The sequence below is a fragment of the Rhopilema esculentum genome, chromosome 14, assembly GCF_057945365.1.
Source record: "Rhopilema esculentum isolate cy_ngs chromosome 14, ASM5794536v1, whole genome shotgun sequence".
In the NCBI taxonomy this organism is placed as follows: domain Eukaryota; kingdom Metazoa; phylum Cnidaria; class Scyphozoa; order Rhizostomeae; family Rhizostomatidae; genus Rhopilema; species Rhopilema esculentum.
Window position 1 is genome coordinate 2,636,700 of NC_142828.1, and position 13,377 is coordinate 2,650,076.

The 13,377-nt window shown below is 36.2% G+C and overlaps 1 protein-coding gene across 1 annotated transcript in view; it reads right to left on the reverse strand.

Moving 5' to 3' along the window:
* The window catches only part of LOC135696291 (uncharacterized), a 73,463-nt gene that overhangs the window by 38,620 nt on the left and 21,466 nt on the right, over positions 1–13,377 (reverse strand). The window contains exons 11-21 of the mRNA XM_065215640.2: positions 11,880–11,951; positions 10,942–11,115; positions 9,825–9,944; positions 8,391–8,933; positions 6,902–7,170; positions 6,354–6,468; positions 5,172–5,499; positions 3,321–3,447; positions 2,783–2,957; positions 1,593–1,706; positions 218–928 (exon numbers count right to left, since the gene is read on the reverse strand). Coding sequence (XP_065071712.2) covers positions 218–928; positions 1,593–1,706; positions 2,783–2,957; positions 3,321–3,447; positions 5,172–5,499; positions 6,354–6,468; positions 6,902–7,170; positions 8,391–8,933; positions 9,825–9,944; positions 10,942–11,115; positions 11,880–11,951 — 2,748 coding nt within the window. The remainder of the gene's footprint in view (positions 1–217; positions 929–1,592; positions 1,707–2,782; positions 2,958–3,320; positions 3,448–5,171; positions 5,500–6,353; positions 6,469–6,901; positions 7,171–8,390; positions 8,934–9,824; positions 9,945–10,941; positions 11,116–11,879; positions 11,952–13,377) is intronic.

Consider the following 13,377-nt stretch of genomic DNA (forward strand, 5'->3'; position numbering starts at 1 on the left):
TTGAAGCTTAACGATCCTTTTTTGTTGGGAGCTTAACAATACCTCGTAACATGACGGCAGGTAACTTGGAGATATTGGAAATGAAATAAAGTAAGGGATGAAAGATTTTCCAAATAAAAGTTTGCAGGAGTTATGTGTGTTTTCTAATAATAATTTGTAATTTAAAACTTTTTTGAAAGAGAAATTCACGTTCCCTGCATATAAACTTATACCATACCTCCAAAAACCGAGAGATTGTATATTCTCTCTATTTGGTTTTTTAACTGAAAATTGTCCCAAGCAACGAATTCATCAAAGCACGTGTATTCTAGATCCCCAGTGACAATATTAGCTGTCTCTGTCTCAGCTGGTTCCACTTTGGCTGATTTTTTCACAAAACTTGGTTTACCGTTGTAATAAACCTGAACGTCGTGCGAGGAGTCCACGGTGATGGCAAGATGAGACCAAGCTTCGGTTATCGAGCTGCCGTATATCATCGATACCCAAAGCCAGGTTTCGCCATTTTGTGTATAGGCGAACATCAGCGATGGGATTGGCTTGGTAGTTCCATTGCGCATGTCATTAACAACGCCGTAGATAACCTTGAGTCTACCGTAAGTGAAAAGCGTTACGTTACCAACCGCGTTCCAGTCAAGCACAGCTGGGATGTACAGCCAAACCACTAGCGTCATACCGTTGACGCATGTTCCAGTTGAGAAACAAGAACTCGACTGTAATGGTATGTTTATTGCTGCTGATTTCAAGGCACAAAGTGCAGAGCTAACTGGACCAGGCACGAAGACAAAGGTCGTGTCTTGAAAGAATGATATGTTGGTCTTCGTTCTATTCTCAGCCTCCGCAATGCTCTGAAACGTTTTGCCAGGTAGCATTTTTCGATCATCAAATCCCATGTAATCAGCATAACCACTATACACCGTGGACTCTAGTGCTATTAAAAGAAAAAATGACGGCAATAAGCTTGTATTGTCATGGTAGAACAGTCTTGTTAAGGCAGTGGTATAAAAAAGGGCCTGAATAATAGCTTTAACACGCCAGCCGCTAAGGTGCAAGGGGGCAACCCAATGGAACCACAACTCCCTTCTATTATACCACTTTCATAAACATTTGATTTCTTATTTGTTTCTAGACCTGTCTACTGACTACCCAATAAATGTGTAAGTATTTCCAACTCATTCTAAAAAGGATTTACCATGGCATAATGCTTACATGATAACACTACATGAGAATATTACATGACAATATTACATGACAAAGTTACATGACAATATGAAAATATTATGTGACAATATTAGGTGTCTTCTCGTCGACATTGATCACCAGATTGTTAACCAGGCAGATATTCCTTTAGATAGAGATATCTGGTAAGTTTTCAGGTGTTTTTAAGGGCATGACCTGAAATTGTCTTTCTAGGGTAAGTCAAAAACATCCAAAAGGAAGTCACGCTACAGATAGTTTAAGATAGTTAACTGCCTATGCATTCACACAGTACGTGCAAATGGCTGCTTTCGCGAATAACGAATTGTTGATTTTTAAACAGAACACCTCTTAACGTCGGTAAATACATTTCCACTTAGACAAACAAACATACATACCATTAGAGCAATCTTCTTTTACGAATCTATTGGCATAAGATGGACAAAGACACCTTTGAGAAAGCTGATCACAAACAGATTCACGGCTGCATTTCATCTTGCAGGCACTGACCACTAAAACGGAAAAATATCATGCTATTACCATTCCACAGAATAAAATTACATTGAATTATAGGTATCTAGCAGGTAAAAGGTATTTATCATTAGCATCTTTTTGCATGTGAATAAGTAAAAACAGAGAAATATTCGGAAACAAAGTAACTGATAAATTAACTTAAAGATAAAGTTTTGGACTTAAATATGTATTAAAAAATAATTAATAGAAAAAAGCTATTTAGAAATAGTAGATTTATTTCATTTGTACAAGAACAAAGATGAGGAAAAATAGTCAAGTGCGATGGGAGGGGAATAATTCTAGAAATCAAATGCTGCACCCATGCCAAACTAACTTTTTTCAGCGAAGAGGTGGGAGAAAGAAAACAATGTACACTTGGTTACTCACAAGTTTCATGTCTCTGTCTAAAGTTGATGACAGGTTTTGGGAGCTCAATAGTTACTGCTATTAAAAAATAATCTTGTCCTTATTAACGAGTAGACCGCATGATATCATCCCATTGCCTAAAGCTTTAAAGAGCAAACAATTCTCCTCGCTATGAGTGCCAATGTAGATGTAGTTCGAGCATTAGTTTTAATTTCTTGAATTGCAAATTATTGTTAAGCTATCGTTAAGCAAATTATCGTGCTAAAAAGAATGTTCTACCTAAATTTCTAAAGAAAAATGACAACAAGAGCAAGGTCACATAAAGAAGAAACATCTACAATACAGAGGAAAATATAAAATAAACATACTGGGAGAAAAGCGAGCGAGCAATACGGCCACGGTAGGACTCGATTGGTGTCTTGCATAAACACATCCCTTTCGAAAAGTGAAAACTAGCTACTTTTGTACAAATTTTATCAAGTATAGGCAAAATTGTACAATATCTATTGGCAGAAATGGGAGGTGAGGTGACTATATCAAGAAAATTAATGACGGAATCTAAAACTAAGTGCTATTTGGAAGCATTTCTTGCGTTACTAGGGAATCATTTTCACCCCTGATAGGTAAATTTTTAAAGCCACGATGACAATACGTGGTGGAGTCTTCGAACTGGAATAAAACAATTCAAAAAGCAAAAAGAAACACTTACTGTGACGGTTTGGACAAAGCTCAAGAGCTGGTATGACAGCATCATCTATTGCGCTAGAATATATCTGTACGCACGTTATAAAATTTCTTCCTTTATTCAAATTAAGATGACCAATCTTGAGTGTCTTTACAACAATGCTTGGCTCAACAAAGCCAGTGTGGACCGTTTGCATCAGCTGAAGAGGAAAGTAAAATGATTTAGAAAAAATGTTTACAAAAGGATTTCAAAGAGACCCGGAAGTTAAACCTACCAAATTTTAAACCTACCAAATTGCAAACTGAAAAAGCCATTTGATATAGGTTATATTACATTGAACGAAAGGTATCTTACAGTACGACCTAAAATTCCTGGTTCCATGTGCAAATGTCTGCTTTTCACCAAAATTAGTCTCATTTGTGCCAACGTGCATAAACCACGTTTCAAACAGCTTCCATATAAAAGAACCTTTATAGAAAGCAAGTAGACTTTTTATTGACTTTGTTAAACTTTGCTAATTGATTCAAGAGTCCCACGTTTGAAAGTTCGAGAGTTCACGAACCTGCCCATTCACAAAGAAATTGAATGCTCCGCGGTGTTGCTGGAACACGACGCAAATAAAGTTCCATGCATCTTCAGTCAAGATTGGTTTAAAATTTTCATTAAATTGTCCTTCCTTGGTATTGAACCTGGAATTCAAAAAGAAAATAATATCATCAGTAAAAAAAATTTTGTTTAAAAATGGAAGATTAAGAATTTATGAATACAAAACTATCTGGAATTCCTAACATATTTAATGGTGAAATGTAACTTCTCTTTAAGGCTGTGCTGTAAATTCGAAAGGTTTTCATGATGTTGTCATATTGGTGAAAGTGTGATGCTTTACTGCCACTGTAAGCATATTCGTCTTCCTATACGTCATATTCTCGTCTTTGCAATCGTCGTCTTTGTATTCATCGTATTTGTATTCGTTGTCTTTGTATTCGTCGTCTTTGTATTCATCGTATTTGTATTCATCGTATTTGTATTCGTTGTCTTTGTATTCGTCGTCTCTGTATTCATCGTATTTGTATTCGTCAACTTTGTATTCTTCGTCTTTGTATTCATCGTATTTGTATTCGTCATCTTTGTTTTCGTCGTCTTTGTATTCGTCGTCTTTGTATTCGTTGTCTTTGTATTCGTCGTCTTTGTATTCGTCGTCTTTGTATTCGTCGTCTTTGTATTTGTCGTCTTTGCATTCGTCGTCTTTGTATTCATCGTCTTTGTATTCGTCGTCTTTGTAATCGTCGTCATTGTATTCTTCGTCTTTGTATTCGTCCTCTCTGAATCGTCGTCTTCGTATTCGTCGTCATTGTATTCTTCGTCTTTGTATTCGTCCTCTCTGAATCGTCGTCTTCGTATTCGTCGTTTTTGTATTCGCCGTTGTTACGTCATCTTCACCGTCGTCCTCATCTTTGTTGTAGTCTACATTACGTTATCATCGTTCTGGATGAATTTAACTCAAAACTCTCAAAATTTCCAAAATCACTTTAAAGGCTTGGTAACTGCTAGGTCGAATTCCTGCAGGTTACAGTATCCGGATACAATTACACTGATACACATTCTTGAATATTCAGTGGAACAAAAATTTAAAATTTTCATAATATTACAACCTTTATACCAAAATCGTAATATAACAATTTTTATACGAAGATCAATACTTTCTTAATTTTCAGGCTTAGGTCTTAGCGTTAATTAAAATTTTCGGTTTTAATGGTGGCATTAAGAGAATGTTATCTGCAAGATAAAATCATATTTTCAAATTAATCCAGGCCAGATCTGGCAAGTACAGAATCTAATCAATTGATATTAATTCATTCTCTTCTTTATCTGAATCAGTTTAACTTAAGGTCGATTCTCATCCACGTTGGAATTCGCTATTTCACAAGGATCCTCCTTCTCTCTTCCATCTCAAAATGTGGTGGCTGACACTATTTTTCAACCTGTGTGGAGCGGCTTATTTCCCTCTGTGTAATATGATATTTTTATAACCATAAGTATGCGCAACATAAAAAATTGCTTCTTCGCAATATTTCTAACAATAGCTCCGGGCGTTTATTAAATAGAGTGCGTTTAATGAATCTAAATAGGTATACATTTTGATCGTTAAATGTTTAGAGATGTATTTAAAAGCACAAAACAATCTATATTCATGAAAAAAATTAATGAAACGCTGAAGATATTTTTTCATCTGTCACCAGGCATTATCAGGTCTTAGCTCATTGTCAGTTATTGAGTTTGGAGATTTGCTATAAACTTTTTGGAGATTGCTATAAAATTTTAGCAATTAAGGGGAAGACAGAAATCTTTCTCCAGGTATATCATGATTTGTAACTTGGAAAAACATCAGGGAGAGAAAGAAACTGGTACTTACCACAATGTCAGAGTTCCTCCTTCAATCATTCGTAGCACGAGGCTACCATCAGAAGTTTGGAGCAGATTCAGTGTACTTGACAATGAAGCTGGTTTTGTATTAAGACAGATTGTAAAATCATTTGAAAGTTCTATTTGATCCTGGTATGTTACATGTAAACGGTTCTGTACGCCATTAAAGTATGCATGTTGATGTGGGTAGCCAAAGTTATCAGCAGTTTTTGGCCCAGGAGGAGAGGATGGCGAAAACATCACAGAGGCAGAGTTGTTGTCATACAATGAATGGTCCAGAGGAATGAATATCGCAGCTTTTGGCAGATGGCCTAGAACTAGAATTTATTGATACGTTAATTTTCCAGGGGGTTCAATCCGATCATTATGATAATTAGGCAACCAACCAACCCTCAAATATCAAATATCCATGGAAACAATTTAGTTTATGTTAGTTTTGTTATGGGGTGTGATAGGATCGAGGAATGAAATTGAGATGGAGAAATGAAGGATTTGTTTATTCATTTGAATTCTCAAGCGGTGAGTTCGTTCCATTTATTTTATGTATAGAGATCTCTTAAAAAGCCTCTATACATTATCTTTGATGCTACAACCTTGATATCCTGGTTTAGCAAAAAAAGTGGGGGGGGGGGGGTACAGCCTGTTACGTTAGTTACTTTTAGGAGTTACTTGTGTATGTTGCCTTGTAAAAGTGTAATAGCTTTTCAGTCACAGCACAAATGCTCTTGGTTGAATTTAGACACGTTTGGGGGTACCGAACTGACTCCAATAACCTTATTTCAATGCCCAAAGAAAATAAATAGTCTTATCAAACTGCCATTCTCAATGTATATTTGTTGTAAGAAAGGCATCGATAATTAGAAGTTATAGCGCCAAACTTTACCGGGATATAGCTTATGTTTCATCCTGACATCCTGAAAAGGTTACTCTGCGTTTTGCATGTTTCACAGTCTCGACACTTTTAACAATGCGAGCTATCAGGAGCTTCATTTTGAGCGTATTAGGAGTTCCTAGATAACTAAGCCATCTTGGTAGCTTTCAAGGGAGCCTTGCTCACGGTTTATAACAGAAAATCCAAGTTACACAGTGTCTGATACTACGTTCGAGCTACGACTCGTTGCCTTGCCATGAGTTTCAACTATCAAAAATACATGTAAATGTAGAGACCTACCTCCATATTCATGCAATTGGTTTGGTTGTAGGATGCAGGACTCACTAAGAATACTGATATCATCTATGGCAATACTTCGAGAACTATTCGAGCCGTACATTGCCACAAAGGATACCTAAAAGCAGCAAATATATTTTTTTAAACAGCAAATATAGTGAAAGAAATGAACGATTACCTGCAAAAGTGTATCGATTTCGCCCTTTTAAGTTTTCATCTTTGTTAACTGCACAAGGAACATGGACAACTGTGCACCGCTACTTACATTTAAGCGATTCACAAAAAAACTATTTAAAAGTTTTCAAAATTTGAGAAGAAGTTAGAATTAATCACTTAAACTCACAATTTTCTGCAATTTTTTGAGACGAAGCCGAATTATGATCCATACATCGCTATTACAAGTGGGTTCGCTGTTATTTGCAGGGATGAGCCTGTTTGCTTTTTCATGGTGAAGGTACTCAACGAATTATAAACAAATATGTTCATTTTAACTTCTAGAAAATGGGTAAATGTTACAAAAAACTTAAGCAAAGCCTATTTTATTGGCATACCTTCGCAAGATTTCCTTGAGAATCTACCAGAGCCTCGATGGGAATGGTTGCCTTCTTCCATTTGGTTCCTTGATCACCAACGATTCTTATGATTTCTTTTGCCGTGTGATACTCTTGATACAAATTCACCATTAACATACTATTGCCAACAGCGCTCATAAAGTACCAGAATCGTATACATTTCTTAGAAGGTGAAAAAAACTTTGCATCATACACCAAGGCTTCACCTTGTCTCTTTGTATCGCTCTTGTCAGCTTGTAGATAATTTCCTTGACGAAGAAAAATATTGTAAGACCCTCAAGAAATTAACTGACAACCGATCACAGTTGACCGTTAACCTCGTGAGTTGGACAATCCAAATTTAAAAAGATTAGCAGGCCCCTACTATACACTTGCAGGTCCCTTCTATCAGGAGCAATGCCAGTTAAGTAATACCTCATAAAAACACAACTTCCAAAATTGTAACACCCCATAAAAACACAACTTCAACGCGTTGTCACTATCATAGACAAAGGAACTTGAGGGAGCACATAATAAAATTGCGTAAAACAGCATAGTATTGGTGAAAGTTAAGGCAGTTTTATAATAAAAATTGGGCCTTTGTAGTCCTGTACTTAACTTTTTCTTTCAAACATTCGTCAATCTACTGAAAAAAATTGTCTGGGGTTTACGACTTCTTGAATCTTACGTTATTCAGCAGCTCCTAATCTTGCATTTAACATCATTAACTTTCTTCTCAGGCTTTGGATCTAAATTTTTCAGATTCAAGTAAACATTACAGTTCCACGGCTGTGAGCCAGAGAGAAAGTCACCCAATGATGGCGTAGTTTTAAGGTAAGCCACTACCTAACTTGACACGAGTACAAAGAGAAAATAATTTAGCTTTTTACTCCAACTTTTTTTCCTGATAAAGCGCAAAAACCAGACCATATATGATTTTGCTTAAATACCATTTCTAAGAAAAATTTATTCAAAAGATACAGGGAAACTTTTATAGAAGGAAAATGTGGCCAAATTTCATGCTGATGAAGAATAGGGCGTTTTCTGAACTCTGTCAATATTTTCCTCCTTTCTTTTAATTCTTTCCTCTTTTGGTTATATTTGAAGATTTTCCTGTCCATTTTCCTTTCGTTATAATGATATCACGAGAGAGAGAGAGAGAGAGAGAGAGAGAGAGAGAGAGAGAGAGAGAGAGAGAGAGAGAGAGAGAGAGCTCGTCGAGAACAGCCATACTCTGCAGACTGGCTCGCGACTTTGTTTTCTATGAAGTCAATTGACTCTATCGCTGTTTGCAGCTTTTTGATTTCGGTTCATCAAATTTTTTTAAATCAACGCACAGCATTTAAAGTAAAAGCTATACCAGACAAATACCAGGTAGTGTAAAAACGGCATTTTATTTATTTTGATCGTTATGTCCAATGATTTATAAAAGCAGTAAAAGTAGAAAAAGAACAAATAGTTTTAAGATTAGATATGAAGAGCTACAGACCTGGTCCACGAACTTTATGGCGTAGATACAGCTCCTTACAAGGATTGTGCAAACTGTCCGTAATACCATTTCCTATCAAAAACTCTTGCCATTCCAACAGCAAATAAATCCGCTTCTGGCTGACATTTGGATCGCTAGATGATAAGATTGGCAAGACAATCTTTTTCAAATCTGGTCCGCCGATATATTTTCCATCTGAAACCGGTCCGTATTTCCAAATAACCGGTCCAAAATACATCGCTGACCGGAAAAACTGATATTTGCACTTGGAAATATAGACACTATCAGCTTCATCAAGCGATACAGCAGCATAAATGTGAACGATTGCTTCAACCGGGCTATCAGCATTAGATGATAAGCAGAAAGAGACGCTGTCTAAGAACTCTGGCCTCGTCAAATCAGTCGCTAAATAAGATATGGCGGTTGTAGTGTAGTTGACCGACCCAATGAACTTTTGCGTGCAAAAGCCGTTAATTTTGTCAAGAGATGAAACACTCTTATAGGAGAGACGATGAACAGCAGGCTTTTCTTGAGATTTTTCACCTAAAATTAAATGATATAAAAGTTGAAAGCTTGGTCTTGAGCTACCTCACCCCTAGAGCTTCAAATTGCTCTCCCAAAATCCGTGAAAAAAAGGGGGAATAATTTCTTCTCTTAACGTGAACAGACAGAAAAAAATACATCAATTAAAATTAACTTCGTTCACAATCTAAAAATGGATAACCTAAGACTAGGAAATCTGCAGGAAATTAATACTGGACTTATTCAAGGGGCCAAACAGCCATATATATTAATAGATTATCAAGCAGGCAGACATCATAGATTAAGAACATAAACAGGTTGCTTCATTCGCAAATGAATGTTTGTTTAGACAACGAAAAAAGATGACAGTTTAAAGCCAAATCCTGATAAACGGAAGATAATATAGAAATTGACAAAGATGGAATAAAATGTTGATTCTGTATTATGGTATCTTAGAAAAAGATGTTCTAGCATGTGAGGAGTATACAAATACTGAAAAGTATGTATAATAATCTTTTATGTTATTAACAAACTATGTTTGAAAACTTGTTTCCAGTTTGGTCCACAAATTAAAAGTACAAAAATTTCAAGAGCCCCTTTTGAGAGCCTCTTTGAAATTAAGGTTTATAAATGCTTACAAATTAAGATATCTCCAAACCAACTCAGATTCTTTCTTTAGACACTTTCTACTAAAAATTGAAAAAGGCTTCAAAATTGGAATCAAGGGAGTCCCTCTGAATTTAGAATTCACCCTAGAGCCTGACTGGGGTGGCAAAATGAGTAATGAATCTTGTGAAGGAGCCTTTGGAAAAAATGTGAAAGAAAAAAGTAAGGATAATTGACTGCATTCAAATTCTCTATGAAAAACTCCAGTAACGGCATATATGAAATAGGAATATGAAGAGAACGTACTTGGAGTTGATGAAAAAGTCATATCATAGCAAGGGCCACTGTTGTCATCTTCACTGCAAGTGTATCCAATTTTCCAGTCTCCAGTTGTTTCCTTTGCACCCAAACTAAAGTCGATGTCAGCTGAAAATGGAGAGAAAAATAACAGTAGGCATAGCCAATGACTGGAAGATGAACGAATGGAAAAGTTGAAGAAACCGTCTGTAAAATAGCGAACCATAAGATAACCAAAAAATGAAACCTTTAGCACTGATTAGCCTTGACCTTGCAAAACCACTCAAAAATCAAAGATGGGATGGGAAAGATTTTCTTTCGACCATAACATGAAAGTGCATCATAAAATACCTCTAAATCTGCAAAATCAGTTAAAGGTTTTACGAATTGGCTGAGATATGACCAGATGAGCACAAGCTCTGGCCCCATTAAACCTCTCTAATTTGGTCTCAGTTCATAACTTTATGAACTGAGCCAAAATAATAGTAATCCGTTAGCAAACTTCAAATTTTTTATTGGCTATAGCTCACCCGATTTTTGACAAATTTAACTGATTTTTCATATATGGGAGTATTTCAGCGTGTTCTTTCATGTTATGTGGTCGAAATTCGAAAATTCTAAAAACAGTTTTTTGTGACGTCACATTTGAGAACTCTATAAAACAAAGAGCTCCTTATCATTTAATGAGTATTATATTTCATCTTATCTCATGTTGTGCTTTGATACTGTGTTTCTTGTAAGTAGCTCTTTAGCCTTTTGTGTTTGAAAAACCTTTAAGAAATTTTTAGCACTGAAATCAACAAAAAACTTAAGGAGCGGAGTTCTAATCTCAAACTTGGATTGTTATTGAACGATGAGTGCATGCCTTGCTTTCTTTATTTAATGAAGGCTTTCAAAGTTCTGGCTTATAATCCAGAGAAAGGCCGCTCACTTCTTGACTTATAAGGTATGGTTGTCACATATCGAAGTAGATGTTATTATTATTAATCTATTCTACCGAACATAAGCCAGAGTTCACGTAAGCATGTTGAGCATGCATTGTGATTCTAATTCAAACTAAGAGGGATACTAGTCAAGCCATTATACCAAGAATTTAAGCATACCCATAGCACTATGGTTGTCATACCTTTAGGCTGGCTTGAGATGCAATATCTCCATTGTCCACTATATTCTGGAGTTAATGAGCACCAGGGAACTACTGAGTCTGTTGTAGTGCAATTGTTATATGTTCGGTTCCTGTATGTGAATGGAAATTCGCAACAGCCATTGAAATCCATCTCATTTTCGCAGTTACCAAAGTCTAAAAAGAAAACGAACACTCATCAAAACAGTCTCAATTCAACCCATTGGATTCGCTACTTCCATTTACACTCTTTTTTATAAGAACACTTTATTAGAAGCAACACATATTGACCTTTTTATAACTATTTTTCAATTTCAGGCTGGCTGTTTTCAAACATTTGAGGCTGAATTATTCTTAATTTGTTTTTAAATAATTAAGGTGGAAGCAGTGGCATTGCTAGCTACTGGGCACTGGGGGTGGGGAGGGGTCGGGGGAGTTGCTAAAGCCTCGTTTGCCAACAAAGTGTGTGAGACATCGTTTTTGGGAAAAAGTTTGAAAATTAACCAACCAAGAAATCCTACATGGCAAAATCTCCTCGTTTTGAGGTAAAAAATTTTCTAGAGGTTTCACAAAATATCGTGTTTTCAAAAAATTCATCTTATAAAAAGAATGTATATGCTGATCAGTCACATACTCCAATTCTATTCAAAACTGGAGCAAAATCTCCCATAAGATATCATATCAGTAAAATCGCTTTTATATTTGTGTTTTACTTTTACATTTTATTTTGATATGGCAATGCTTACTTTCAATTCACGTATTTATTTCTGAGCGAAACGGGCAACGTCTGCGAATAGGCATGCAGTGGGCCTATTCTTCTCTCTCTCTCTCTACCTTGATACTGTACAGGTAGAACTGAAAATCGATTTCACTGACGGAAGGCCATTCTTCTAAAACCCATGCTACTAAGAAAATAATTTTATTTTGTTTGTTCCACTTACTTGAAATTTTACTTTCGTAGCACGACTTTCCAGACGTTTCCCTATGGCAACTATTTACACCAGCGGCTACAGCTGCGTAGGATGGAAAACCATATTAAAGTTGAAATGAATTGCCTTTTGAAAAGTTTAAAAATAAAGTTGATTGCAATGGAGATGACGTCACAACGTCGTAAACGTGACATTGTTACTTATATTGAATGATGACACTAGAGAATAGATTTTAAGCTAAGTGTAGTGGAATTGCGATTTTACCCGGACAAGAATCATATAAAGCTAAAATTAAGTACACAGGTTCCAGAAAAACTAAAAATGACCAGAAAAAGCCCCATTATTTAAACATTGGGAGTTCCATATTTGGGCAAGTCCCATAATGGTGGACTGATCAAAAGGGGTTCAAATCTTGATGTCGCTAAAGTGACTTAATATATATATTACCCTGGGTTACAGAGCGTTAAGGGAAGTAAGTGGGGCGTTGAGGGCGTTGCGCCCTATTACCTCATATATCTGCACCCTTTATATATCTCTTGTAATACAGTTGTATAGAGCGTCTGTGCCTAATTTCAGCTTTATATTATTTTTTTCCGGGTTCTGACTATTCGCGCTAACTGACTATCTACAATGCCGGGCAAAAGTGTTGGAACACTGATGCCAGTTTTCAAGATCAAAATCAGCCACTCCCTCCCTTGTAAAACAATCCACTCCCTCCCCCATAAAACAACGATTGTTTACTATAGAACGGCGTAGGAGGTAGGAGAAGAGGAAGTACCTTCTGCTTCGTTACTTGTATGACTTTTGTCTAAACTGTCAACACTGCTCTTAGAGGAAAGGGGACGGTGGTAGTGAAATGAAATATATAAAATACAAGGCAAATTGCTGCGTGTTTCAGGATTTTTGACAGGCATCGTGCGTGTGGGAAACCTAAGGGCTGAAAATCTTTGCAATAACCAGCTGTATAAAATGTAGCAAAGTTCATTCAAAGATCAAAGTTCAAAGGACAGTTAGCTATCACAGGGCAGAAAAAATTTCCAAAATATTTTTCCACCGTGTATACAAAAAACAAACAGCCTGGCACCCTAAGCTTGAAAAATTGTACAAAATTCATATTTGTCAGGGTCAGTTTTTTATGATGCAGACGTGCATAACCTATTGCCATTTCTTAATTGGTTCCTGTTTATCTTGAGGGGCAGAACAATTCGAAAAGATCATTAACGTTATCTTTAATGATGTCACTTGAAAGAGGCTTGAATCTTTTGACGTTATCATCGTAACAGAAGTTGTTTGCAACTGATAGTTGACCAGAATTGTTTACAAAATCAGCACAAAGTTCATTCAATTTAGGGTTAGTGATTAGTACTGCAGGTCATATATAACGTTATACTAATAGACTCATATTTTAATAAGAAACGGGTTATAAGAACGGTAGGCTCAATTTTTCGAAAGTTAAGAAACAACCCTACCCAAATTGAAAAAGCTAAGAAACTTTTATAATTTGCAGTTT